This window comes from Hypanus sabinus, chromosome 9 (assembly GCF_030144855.1).
Source record: "Hypanus sabinus isolate sHypSab1 chromosome 9, sHypSab1.hap1, whole genome shotgun sequence".
In the NCBI taxonomy this organism is placed as follows: domain Eukaryota; kingdom Metazoa; phylum Chordata; class Chondrichthyes; order Myliobatiformes; family Dasyatidae; genus Hypanus; species Hypanus sabinus.
In genome coordinates, this window is record NC_082714.1 from 72146470 (window position 1) to 72159616 (window position 13147).

At 42.2% G+C, this 13147-nt stretch overlaps 1 protein-coding gene across 7 annotated transcripts in view; it reads left to right on the plus strand.

Moving 5' to 3' along the window:
* Positions 1-13147, plus strand: part of LOC132399482 (gametocyte-specific factor 1-like) — a 59811-nt gene that overhangs the window by 14548 nt on the left and 32116 nt on the right. For all 7 annotated transcript variants that reach the window (XM_059979902.1, XM_059979903.1, XM_059979906.1 and 4 more), the window contains one exon: positions 5724-5793. In XM_059979902.1, the coding sequence (XP_059835885.1) occupies positions 5724-5793 (70 nt within the window). The remainder of the gene's footprint in view (positions 1-5723; positions 5794-13147) is intronic.

The window sequence follows — 13147 nt, forward strand, 5'->3', positions numbered from 1 at the left end:
CCTTGCAGTCCTCTGGCAGTGCACCCGTGGCTAAGGACATCTTTCTGCCAGGACCCCTGCAGTTTCTACACTAGTCTCTCTCAAGGCCCAAGGAAATATCATGTCAGGCCCGGAAGATTAATCTACCTTCATTAGCTGTAAGGCAGCAAGCACCTCCTCGAATCTCTATATGTTCCATGACACTACTGCTTGCTTCCCTTCCTTCCATGTAAGCTATGCCAGTTTCCTGAGTAAATACTGATGCGAAAAAAGCTGTTGAAGATGTCCCTCATCTCATGAGGCTTCACACATAGATGACCATTCTGATCTTCTAGGGGACCAATTTTGTCCCTTACTATCCTTTTACTCTTAATATGCTTGTGGAAACCCTTTGGGTTTACCTTCACATTATCTGCCAAAGCAACCTCATGTCTTTTTGCCTTCCTGATTTCCTACTTTAGTTACATTTTCTATACTCTTCAGGTACCTCATTTGTTCCTTGTTGCCTATACCTGCTATACACCTCTCTTTTACTTAACCAGATCACCAGTATCCCTTGAAAACCAAGGTTCCCTATGCCTGTTAACTTTTAATCCTGGCAGGAACATGCAAACTGCACTCTCCAAATTTCGCCTTTGAAGGCCGTCCACTTACTGAACACATCCTTGCCAGAAAACAGCTTATCCCAAACCACTCTTCCTAGATCCTTTCTCATTTCCACAAAATAGGCCCTTCTCCAATTTACAACCTTACCTGTGCGCTGCTCCTTTGGCGTAACTGCCACCCTGTAACTACTATCTGTAAACTCCTCATTCTCTCGAATGATCCAGAGGTCATCCAGCTCCTGCTCCAGTTCCCTAACATGGTTTGTTAGGAGCTGCAGTTGGATGCACTTCTTGTAGGTGTTGTTGTCAGGGACACTGGAGGTCTTCTTGACTTCCCACATCCTGCAAGAATAGCATTCCATATCCTGCCTGGCATTCCCTCTACTCTAAACAGAACAAAACTTACCGGAACCTACCCTCACCTCTGCCTGTTCACGCTGAAGCCTGTTGAGCCAAAGCCGTCCCACTCTGATTCAGTCCACTCCGACGATGGCCGCTGTTTATGGCGGTCTTTTTTTTTTAAACCTTTGGCGTGCTACATCATGTGCCTGTGCAATCTAGCCTCTTTTCCCTGATCAGTTTAAAAAAAAAAATGGCTTCTCTCCGAGATGCCTTTACTACTTCACTCTCTGCCTCTCGCTTCCTTTAGTTTTTCTAAAATCTGTCCTTGGCCAGCTAGTGGTGATGTGGCATCAGCACCAGACTTTGTAAGGCGAGTGGTCCCAGGTGTGAATCCAGCTGGCTCCTTGTACACTTTCCTTCTGTGCTGGGCTGAACATTGAGCTAACAACTCAGCCCTTTTTTTTAAAAAGGGACAGATGCTCAAGAAATGGGAATGTTGTAGTCCAGTATACCATAAAGCTTGGGGGGGGGGAATGACAATAAATCTGTCCTGCCTAAGCATGTCCAGGCATGCCTAGACAATTTAGGAAATTTTAAAGTTTTCATTGTGGGCAACATTTTAATTGACTTGAATTATGAATTGAAATAAGAAATGTAGGCAATTTTTAAAATTAGGTGTGTAACAGGGTAATTTCATTGTGATATTCATGATCAAGAGCCCAAAATTCATATGATATACCCACAAGTATAGGGAGTTAGGAAGGCAGTTAAGAAGAAGGACCGCAAAGGTAGTAATCTCGGGATTACTGCCTGTGCCACGCGACAGTGAGAGTAGGAATAGAATTAGGTGGAGGATGAATGCGTGGCTGTGGGATTGGAGCAGGGGGCAGGGATTCAAGTTTCTGGATCATTGGGACCTCTTCTGGGGCAGGAGTGACTTGTTCAAGAAGGACGGGTTACACTTGAATCGTGGGGGGACCAATATCCTAGTGGGGAGGTTTGCTAGGGCTACAGGGCGGACTTTAAACTAGTAAGATGGGGGGGCGGGAGACTATTTGAGGAGACTATGGGAGAGGAGGTTAGTTCACCAGTGGAGCAAGTAAATAGACAGTGTGTGAGGGAGGAAAGGCAGGTGATGGAGAAGGGATGCGCTCAGCCCGAAGATGTAGGGGAGAAGAAAGAAAAGGATAATAAATTTGAATGCATTGTTAGGGATGGAAAGAGAGGAGAAGATGGAGAGTATCTTAAATGTATCTATTTTAATGCTAGGAGCATTGTAAGAAAGGTGGATGAGCTTAAAGCGTGGATTGATACCTGGAATTATGATGTTGTAGCTATTAGTGAAACATGGTTGCAGGAAGGGTGTGATTGGCAACTAAATATTCCTGGATTTAGTTGCTTCAGGTGTGATAGAGTAGGAGGGGCCAGAGGAGGAGGTGTTGCATTGCTTGTCCGAGAAAATCTTATGGCGGTGCTTTGGAAGGATAGATTAGAGAGCTCCTCTAGGGAGGCCATTTGGGTGGAATTGAAGAATGGGAAAGGTGCAGTAACACTGATAGGAGTGTATTATAGGCCACCTAATGGGGCGCATGAGTTGGAAGAGCAAATGTGTAAGGAGATAGCAGATATTTGTAGTAAACACAAGATGGTGATTGTGGGAGATTTTAATTTTCCACACGTAGACTGGGAAGCTCATTCTGTAAAAGGGCTGGATGGTTTAGAGTTTGTGAAATGTGTGCAGGATAGTTTTTTGCAACAATACATAGAAGTACCGACTAGAGATGGGGCAGTGTTGGATCTCCTGTTAGGGAATGCGATAGGTCAGCTGACAGATGTATGTGTTGGGGAGCACTTCGGGTCCAGTGATCACAATAGCATTAGCTTCAATATAATTATGGAGAAGGACAGGACTGGACCTAGAGTTGAGATTTTTGATTGGAGAAAGGCTAACTTTGAGGGGATGCGAAGGGATTTAGAGAGAGTGGATTGGGTCAAGTTGTTTTATGGGAAGGATGTAATAGAGAAATGGAGGTCATTTAAGGGTGAAATTATGAGGGTACATAATCTTTATGTTCCTGTTAGGGTGAAAGGAAAGGTTAAAGGTTTGAGAGCACCATGGTTTTCAAGGGATATTAGAAATTTGTTCAGAAAGAGGGATGTCTACAATAGATATAGGCAACATGGAGTAAAGGAATTGATCGAGGAATATAAAGAATGTAAAAAGAATCTTAAGAAAGAGATTAGAAAAGCTAAAAGAAGATACGAGGTTGGTTTGGCAAATAAGGTGAAAGTAAATCCGAAAGGTTTCTACAGTTGTATTAAAAGCAAGAGGATAGTGAGGGATAAAATTGGCCCCTTAGAGAATCAGAGTGGTCAGCTATGTGTGGAACCGAAGGAGATGGGAGAGATTTTGAATGATTTATTCTCTTCGGTATTCACTAAGGAGAAGGATATTGAATTGTCTAAGGTGTGGGAAACAAGTAAGGAAGTTATGGAACCTATGACAATTAAAGAGGTGGAGGTACTGGCGCTTTTAAGAAATTTAAAAGTGGATAAATCTCCGGGTCCTGACAGGATATTCCCCAGGACCTTGAGGGAAGTTTGTGTAGAAATAGCAGGAGCTCTGACGGAGATCTTTAATATGTCATTAGAAACGGGGATTGTGCCGGAGGATTGGCGTATTGCTCATGTGGTTCCATTGTTTAAAAAGGGTTCTAGAAGGAAGCCTAGCAATTATAGACCTGTCAGTTTGACATCAGTGGTGGGTAAATTAATGGAAAGTATTCTTAGAGATAGTATTTGTAATTATCTGGATAGACGGGATCTGATTAGAAGTAGCCAGCATGGATTTGTGCGTGGAAGGTCACGTTTGACAAACCTTATTGAATTTTTTGAAGAAGTTACGAGGAATGTTGACGAGGGTAAGGCAGTGGATGTAGTCTATATGGACTTCAGCAAAGCCTTTGACAAAGTTCCACATGGAAGGTTAGTTAAGAAGTTCAGTCGTTAGGTATTAATGCTGGAGTAATAAAATGGATTCAACAGTGGCTAGATGGGAGATGCCAGAGAGTAGTGGTGGATAATTGTTTATCGGGATGGAGGCCGGTGACTAGCGGGGTGCCTCAGGGATCTGTTTTGGGCCCAATGTTGTTTGTAATATACATAAATGATCTGGATGATGGGGTGGTAAATTGGATTAGTAAGTATGCCGATGATACTAAGGTAGGAGGTGTTGTGGATAATGAGGTGGATTTTCAAAGCTTGCAGGGGGATTTATGCCGGTTAGAAGAATGGGCTGAACGTTGGCAGATGGAGTTTAATGCTGAGAAGTGTGAGGTTCTACATTTTGGCAGGAATAATCCAAATAGAACATACAGAGTAAATGGTAGGGCATTGAGGAATGCAGAGGAACAGAGAGATCTAGGAATAACTGTGCATAGTTCCCTGAAAGTGGAGTCTCATGTAGATAGGGTGGTGAAGAGGGCTTTTGGAACGCTGGCCTTTATAAATCAAAGCATTGAGTACAGAAGTTGGGATGTAATGCTAAAGTTATACAAGGCATTGGTAAGGCCAAATTTGGAATATTGTGTGCAGTTCTGGTCACCGAATTATAGGAAAGATATCAATAAATTAGAGAGTGCAGAGACGATTTACTAGGATGTTACCTGGGTTTCAGCAATTAAGTTACAGAGAAAGGTTGAACAAGTTAGGTCTCTATTCATTGGAGCGTAGAAGGTTGAGGGGGGATTTGATCGAGGTATTAAAAATTTTGAGAGGGATAGATAGAGTTGATGTGAACAGGCTGTTTCCATTGAGAGTAGGGGAGATTCAAACTAGAGGACATAATTTGAGAGTTAGGGGGCAGAAGTTTAAGGGAAACACGAGGGGGTATTTCTTTACTCAAAGAGTGATAGCTGTGTGGAATGAGCTTCCTGTAGAAGTAGTAGAGGCCAGTTCAGTTGTGTCATTTAAGGTAAAATTGGATAGGTATATGGACAGGAAAGGAGTGGAGGGTTATGGGCTGAATGCGGGTAGGTGGGACTAGGTGAGATTAAGGGTTCGGCACGGACTAGGACGGCCAAGATGGCCTGTTTCCGTGCTGTGATTGTTATATGGTTATATGTATTCAGGAAGCAAAATCTTTGTTGTCGACTGATATTAATGTGTTGGAAGTAGCTGAGAGGTTTATTAGACTGATATCAGTAGGATTAGTGTAAATGAATGGTTGTTACTGACTGGGCTGAAGGTTACATGGCTGTACTTCTGTGATAGCTGGAGTGGGTGAGTTATTTAATGATAGGTTGGAGAGGATGTGTTTGTAACTGTTGAAGTCTCACAGAATAAGAGGAGACTCGACTGAGGCATCCCAGGTTCTGAGGAGTCTCAACAGGGAGGATTCAAGGATTGTGTTTTCACTTAATGGGGAAATCTACAACTGGAACTTACTGTTAAAGAAGCCATGGGTTTAAGGTAATGTTTGTTTTTCTCTCTTGGATTGGTGAGAGTCTTTGGACACTTACTTCCTTAAAGGGCACTGAAAATAAGACTCTGAATATTTCTAAGGTAGAGGGAGATGTGAAGGATTACTGTAGGTAGATGGGACTGTAGTTAATTTTATAGAATGGGAGAACGGGCTTGAGAGGGCAGGTAACCAGATCCTTTTCCTGATTATGTTTATATATGATCAATATCGCCATTGTTCACAGTGCACTTGATCTGTGACAATGTATTCATGCTCTTGATTTTTCCACTAACCTTGTTACTGTTTAATTTACCTTTGTAACTGATCTTTTGAAGATGAAGCAGAATCTTCTGGCACATTCGTCTATGGCTACACCAACCTGAACAAAAACTGCATTAAAACCAGGTAGCTATCGTTTTTTTAGAAAGCTCAACAGTGATGCTGTGGAACAAAACAGCTTCCAGTCTTAATTATTTCAGTGTAAAATCATACTGAGAGTCTTACCTACTGGCTACTATGCTGCTGGAATTTAGAGCAGCAATGAAGGTCCTCCATTTCAGTCGGTTTTCAGGGCTTCCACTCGGTTTTCACTACCGTCAGTCATGCAAGTCCCCGGGTGGAGACTCAGGAATACTGTTGCACTCAGATGCAGAAGGATTCTTCATTGGTGTTTCTGTAGTGATTTTGTTTTACCAGTCAGGATTGTTAGCCCTGTGCTTGCACCCCTGAACCTGGAGAACCAGTGATTATCTATCCTTTGACTTGTTGGCATAGATTACCCTACCAAGAGCCAAAAGCATAAAGCCTGTGACTCCAGCCAAGCTAGCTCCAGCTCATTAAGATGTGCAAGCCTCCAAACCACGACAAGGTTGAAGTCCTCTTGGAGGACTGAGAATCTTACTCCACGTTAAAAGTTACCTTGATAGAATAGTTGGATTGTTCGGAGCAGAAAACAAATTACAAAAAATTGTGTAGAAAAATTTCTGCTAAGTACACAAAAAAAGCGAGGTAGCAATTGTAACATTAACTGGCACAGCAGAAAAGGGAACACAAGAAGCAAAGCCTATATTCCAGAGAATATCTTAATGGGTCGTGTCAAGTATCATGATGGGATTGGGAAGGGACTTTGTTTGAATGAACTTGAACAAGTGGAATGGACAACAGAGAGAAATGAAAGGCAGGGTAAGAATTCAGTTAAACAAAGTAGTTACATGGAATACTTATAATTTGGGGCAAGATCACTTGCTCAGCCGAGATAATGAGAGCACTGTCAGAGCTGTTGTGGAGGAAACAGTTATGGTTCAGACCAAATATGCTGTTATTATAAATTAATAAATTCACTAAGTGTAGATCTTGATGGATTTGATGGATATTCGGGGTAGAATGTGGCAAAAAGGAAGTTTTATGGCAACAAGAGCCTATCACAATCCGGAAGAATGCAGGTGTTGCAGGGTATATTCAAAACTGAAATTAGGAAGCTGAAAGGTGTTCTTATAATAATATAGGCATGTAAAGTTGAGGAAATTCCAAAGCTGTTTAATGAATAAGTGATAGGAAATAAAGCTCAAGAAAGAAGAGGTCCTGTGAGAGATTTCACTGTCCACTCTTAATCTATGATCTCTAGTTCTAGTCTCACCCAACTTCAATGGAAAAAAAAACCTGCTTGCATTTGCCCCATCTATACTAATCATAATTTTGTTTACTTCTATCAGACCTCTTCTCAGTCTAAATTCAAGGGAATAGACTCCTAACCTCCTCAACCTTTCCCTATATTCTGGTCCTCAAGTCCTGGTAACATCCTTGTAAGTTTTTTCTGCATGCTCTAAATCTTAGTTTCATCTTTCCTGTAGGTGGGGTGACCAAAATTGGACACAATAGTCCAAATTAGGTCTTACCAATGTCTTATACAATTTCAGCATAACATCCCAATTCCTGTACTTGGTACATTAATTTATGAAGGCCAATATGCGAAAAACTTTATTTACTACCCTGTCTACCTGTGGTTCCACTTTAGAGATGGTATAGCTCTGTCTTCCCAAATCCTTCTGTTCTACCATATTCCTAGTGCCCTACAACTTACCGTGCAAGATCTACCCTGGTTGGTCCTCTAAAGTGCAAGACCTCACACTTGTCTGCATTAAATTCCGTGTGCAATTTTAACAGCTGGTCTCAATCCTTCTACAATCTTTAATAGTCTTTTTCAGTGTCCACTATACCCCCAATCTTGGTGTTATCCACAAATTTGCTGGTCCAGAATCAGACTTTAATCGCCAAGTACCTGTGCACATACAAGGAATTTACTTCCGGCAGATGTTGTCTCTCTGCTCATAACAGTAATAATGATAAATATAAATGAAAATATAGTCCTTGTCCAGTTTACCACATTATCATCCAGATCATTGATAAAGCGAACAAACAACAACAGACCCAGCTCCGATCCTTGTGGCACACCACTGGTCACAGGCCTCCAGTCAAGGAGGCAACAATCTACAGCCACTCCTGAGCTTCTGCAAAGCCAGTGTCTAGTCCAATTCACTAAATAATCTTGGTCTTGCTAAAGCCAATGTAGACAACATCTACTGCCATGTTATCATCAACTTTCCTGGTAACTTCCTCAAAATCCTGTAGGATTGGTTAGACATGATTTGCAACACAAAGCCATGTTGACTATCTGTAAGCGGTCCTTGTCTGTCCAAATACTTATATATCCTGTCACTTAGAATACCTTCCAGTAACTTTCCCACTACTGAGGTCAGGTTCACCAGCCTATCATTTCCTGGCTTATTTTTAAGCCTTTCGTAAACAACAGAACAACATTAGCTATGCTCCAATCCTCTGGCACCTCTACAGTTTCTGCACTAACATCCCACTGGGTCCGGGGGAACACATTGTCAGGCCTTGGGGATTTATCCACCCTAATTTGCCTTAAGACAGCAAATGCCTCCTCATCCTGTAATTTGTATATGGTCCATGGTCTCACTGTTACATTGCTGCACAGCTATATGTCTGCCTCACAAGTAAATACAGATGCAAAAAATCCATTTAAGACCTCCCTTGTCTCTTTTTGGCTCCACACATAGATTACCACTCTGACCATTGACCAAATTTGTACCTTGCTATCTTTCTGCTCTTAATAAATATCTGGATTCTCCTTCACCTTGTCTGCTAGATCAGCCTTGTAGCTTTTAGCTCTTAGATTTCTTCATAAGTTTTCTCTTGCATTTCATGTACTCAAGTACCTCATTTGTTTCTGCCTGCCTATTCCTACTTACCCAGTGCCTCAATGTCTCTCTAAAACAGGTTTAGAAAAACTTGGTTACCTTAGCCTTTTATGACAGGAACTTACAAACTCTATTCTGAAAATTTCACTTTTGAAGATCTCCCATTTACCAAGTACACACTTGCCAGAAAACAACGTGACCCAATCCACACTTGTCAGAACCTTTCTGATGCCATCAAAATTGGTCTTTCTCTAATTTAGAATCTCAGCCCAAGGACTTGACCTATCCTTTTCCATAATCACCTTGAATCTGATGGCATTATGATCATTAGATGCAAAGTGTTCCCCTACACAAACTGCCCTGTCTCATTCCCTAATAGGAGATCTAGTTGGGACTTCTGTGTACTGATTAAAGGAACTTTACTGAACACATTTGACAAACACTTTCACATCCAGCCCTTTTACATTATGGGAGTCCTAGTCGATAAGTAGAAAGTTAAAATCACCTCCAATTGCAATCTTCTGTTTATTGCAACAGTCTGTGATCTTTCAATAAATGTGCTCCTCTAAATCCCATAGACCAGGGGTCAGCAACCTTTACCACTGAAAGAGCCATATGGACCCAATTCCCACAGAAAAGAAAACACTGGGAGCCACAAAACCCGTTTGACATTTAAAATGAAATTACACTGCATACAACGTTTTTTTTTTTGCCTTTATGCTATGTATAAACAAACTATAATGTGTTGCATTTATGAAATTGATGAACTCCTGCAGAGCAAACGAAATTACATTTCTGCATGCAACAAAAACATTTTGAACTCCGAAAAAAAGACGTTGGGTTGAAGGTTACTACATCGTTAGCTTACCTTGGATCGAAAAATTAAAAGAAATCACGCACTGGCGGGTGTCAGGCATTGGCAGTGGTGACATATATTAATAGCGATAAAAACACGTTGTAGCTGTGTGCTACACGCAGCGCTAAAATAACGACACGGAGTGGGTAAACTGCAGTCAAAGATAACTATTTGAACTACACAGCCTTGCTTTTAAGCCTCTCTCAACCTGCCCCCCTATGGGCGCGGATGCTCTAAAAGACACATACTCACAAACCCCCGTAGGCTATCACCCTTAGCCGGAACGCTGGCAAATTGTGAGCCGGTTCAGATGTGACAGGAAATGGGTCGCCACAACGTTTTATTTAGATTGCACAAGATCACCATAATCTTCAAATTTAGAATTACATTTCAAAAACTAACAAACTAACATAAAATACATTTTAATTAAATACTCATCATTTATTTTCCAAAGCCACAGGGAGCCGCAGCACAGAGTTGAAAGAGTCGCATGCGGCTCCGGAGCCGCGGGTTGCCGACCCCTGCTATAGACTATTTGGTGGTCTATAATATAATCCCATTGACATGGTCAGACCTTTCTTATTCCTCATTTCTAATCCATAAAGCCTCACTAGATGACCTCTTCAATTTGTACTGTCCGAGCACTGCTATGACTTTTTTTCCTGACTAGTAATGCTGCCCCTCCTACTTTAATCCCTCCCATTCTATTATTTCTAAAACAATGGAACCCTGGAATACTGATCTGCCAGTCCTCCCCCTCCTGCAACTATCTTACTAATGGCTACAATGTCATATTTCTATGTCCTAAGCTCATCCACCTTTCCTACAATGCTCCTTGCACAAAAGGTCCTTGAGTAGTCTTACCACATTAGGATGGTAGCTGTCCTTGAGCCTGGTGGTATGTACTCACAGGCTGTTGCATTTTCTATTCGATGGGAGGTGGGGAGGAGAGAGTATTCAGGTTGGGTGGTGTTTTTGATTATGTTGGCTGCTTTATTGAGGCAGTGAAGAAGGGTAGACGGAGTCAGTGGAGGGAGGCTGTTTTTGGTGATATGCAGTTGTTCAACTCTCATCTGTTTCTTGTGGTCTATGATAGAGCAGTTGTCATACTATGCTGTAATACATTGGATTAAGTGCATCTATCAAATTGTTGAGGGTCAATGGTACATGCTGAGTTTTCTTAGACTGGATGATAAGGTGGTTTCGGAGATAGGAAAGTCCTCTTCTTTTCTGGCTGAGGTATGGAATGTGAGAATAGAGAGGTTGTGTTGTACCTGGATCAAGAATGAGTAAGGGCCCAGCAAAAGCACTGGAGATGGGTCTGGTTATCACACTGTAGATAAAGTGACAGCACTGCAGAGGGAACTTACAAGGTTGTCACCAAGGCCAGAGAATTCTAAGAGCAAGCACAAGGAAATCTGCAGATGCTGGAAATTCAAACAACACACAAAATGCTGGTGGAACACAGCAGGCCAGGCAGTATCTATAGGGAGAAGCGCTGTCGATGTTTCGGGCCGAGACCCTTCATCAGGACTAACTGAAAGGGAAGATAGTAAGAGATTTGAAAGTAGTGGGGGGAGGGGGAAATGCGAAATGATAGGAGAAGACCGGAGGGGGTGGGATGAAGCTAAGAGCTGGAAAAGTGATTGGTGAAAGTGATAACGAGCTGGAGAAGGGAAAGGATCCTGGGACATGAGGCCTCGGGAGAAAGAAAGGAGGGGGGTGGGGGAAGCACCAGAGGGAGATGGTGAACAGGCAAACAACTAAATTTGTCAGGGATGGGGTACCAACCTGATGGCATGAACATTGACTTCTCTAACTTCTGTTAATGCCCCTCCTCCCCTTCTTACCCCATCCCTGACACATTTAGTTGTTTGCCTGTTCTCCATCTCCCTCTGGTGCTTCCCCCCCCCCCCACCTTTTTTCTCCCGAGGCCTGCCGTCCCATGATCCTTTCCCTTCTCCAGCTCGGTATCACTTTCGCCAATCACTTTTCCAGCTCTTGGCTTCATTCCACCCCGTCCGGTCTTCTATCATTTCGCATTTCCCCCTCCCCCCACTACTTTCAAATCTCTTAGCATCTTTCCTTTCAGTTAGTCCTGACGAAGGGTCTTGGCCCGAAACATCGACAGTGCTTCTGCTTATAGATGCTGCCTGGCCTGCTGTGTTCCACCAGCATTTTGTGTGTGTTGTCCAGAGAATTCTAGTTATGAGAGAGATTTATGTCTAAATTGGGTTGTGTCTTTTGGATCAGTGGAAGCCAAGAGGAGATTTAAATCAGATCTGTGTTATTATCACAGACTTAGAACTGCTCAGTTGAGCAGTAAGGAATTATTTTCATATGTTCATAATTGAAGTTAAATTAATACCTGGAAATATTATTCGGAGAATTTGGAGCAAGAAATTGTTTCACTACAAGTAGTAGGGGAATTAAACAACTGAGGAATCATAGTTAAGTAGCATCTGTGGAGGCAGAAGCTGCAAGTCAGTGTTTTGAGCTGTCACCCTGCACCAGGACTAAGGGGGAAGAGGAAAGTACAGTACGAAAGGAGATGAGACAAGGTGGTAGGGGATGCAGGATACCAGATGGGAAGAAGATGGACAAACGGAACCAGTTTGGGAAGGCTTGGGAAAAGTGAATAAAAGGAGTATGGAAGTAAGCGGAATGATGTGTAAGTGTGTATGTATGTGAAGAGAAGAACATTGGGAGAGTGTTCCCTGAAATTGGAAAATTCAGTGTCAATACCATCAGGTTGAAGTGGAATATGAGACTTTTTTTCAATTTTTGATTGTCCTCTCCATAGCAGTTGAGGGGAAAATGGATAACTCCCAAACCCCACGTATCCATAACGTCAAACCCAGAGATGTTCCCAGACTTCCCAAAGGGGCACCTTCACCCTGCTCCATTTGGAAGCCTTTAGGTGTTGATGTCATAAGAATTATAGAAATAGGCCTGGCAGCCAAGTTAATCCACGCTATCTATGTTGCCCGTCTAAGCTAGTCCAGCTTGGCCCATATTCCTCTCAATCTTTTCTATCCATATACCTGTCCTTGTGTCTTAAATGTTCATGTACCTACTTCAACCTCTTTTTTTGGTAGCTTGTTCCATACATGCATCACTCAAAGAAGTTGCCCTCAACTCTCTTGTTAAATCTTCTCCATCGCACATGAAGCAATGCCATCAGATTTTGATTGCTGTTCTCTTGGAGAAAAACTGCATAAACCTTATCATATTTTGTATACCTCTATTTGGTGACCCTTCAGTGTCCTGTGCTCCAAATAATAAAATCCTATCGTGTATAATGTGTCCCCTTGATTCCTGACAACATCCTCAATTGTTTTTGCATTCTTTCCAGTTTATTGACATCTTTCCTATTGAAATGTCACCAGAACTGTATGCAATGCTCAAAGTAGCAGCCTCATTGATGTCTTAACAATTGCAACAAACCTGACTCATTTACTGAGTGTCATGATGAAAGCATGATGAAAAAAAGTCCACCTTTACCACCCTGCCTATCTGTTTGCCACTTTCATGGAAGATCCCTCAGTTTTGCCAGCTCCTGAGCATTCACCATGCAAGTCTGCCATGGCTTGACTTTTCCACAATGCAGTACTTCACACTTATTTGAATTAAACACCATTTGCCATTCCATAGTCTACTTTATCTAACAGATCAATATCCT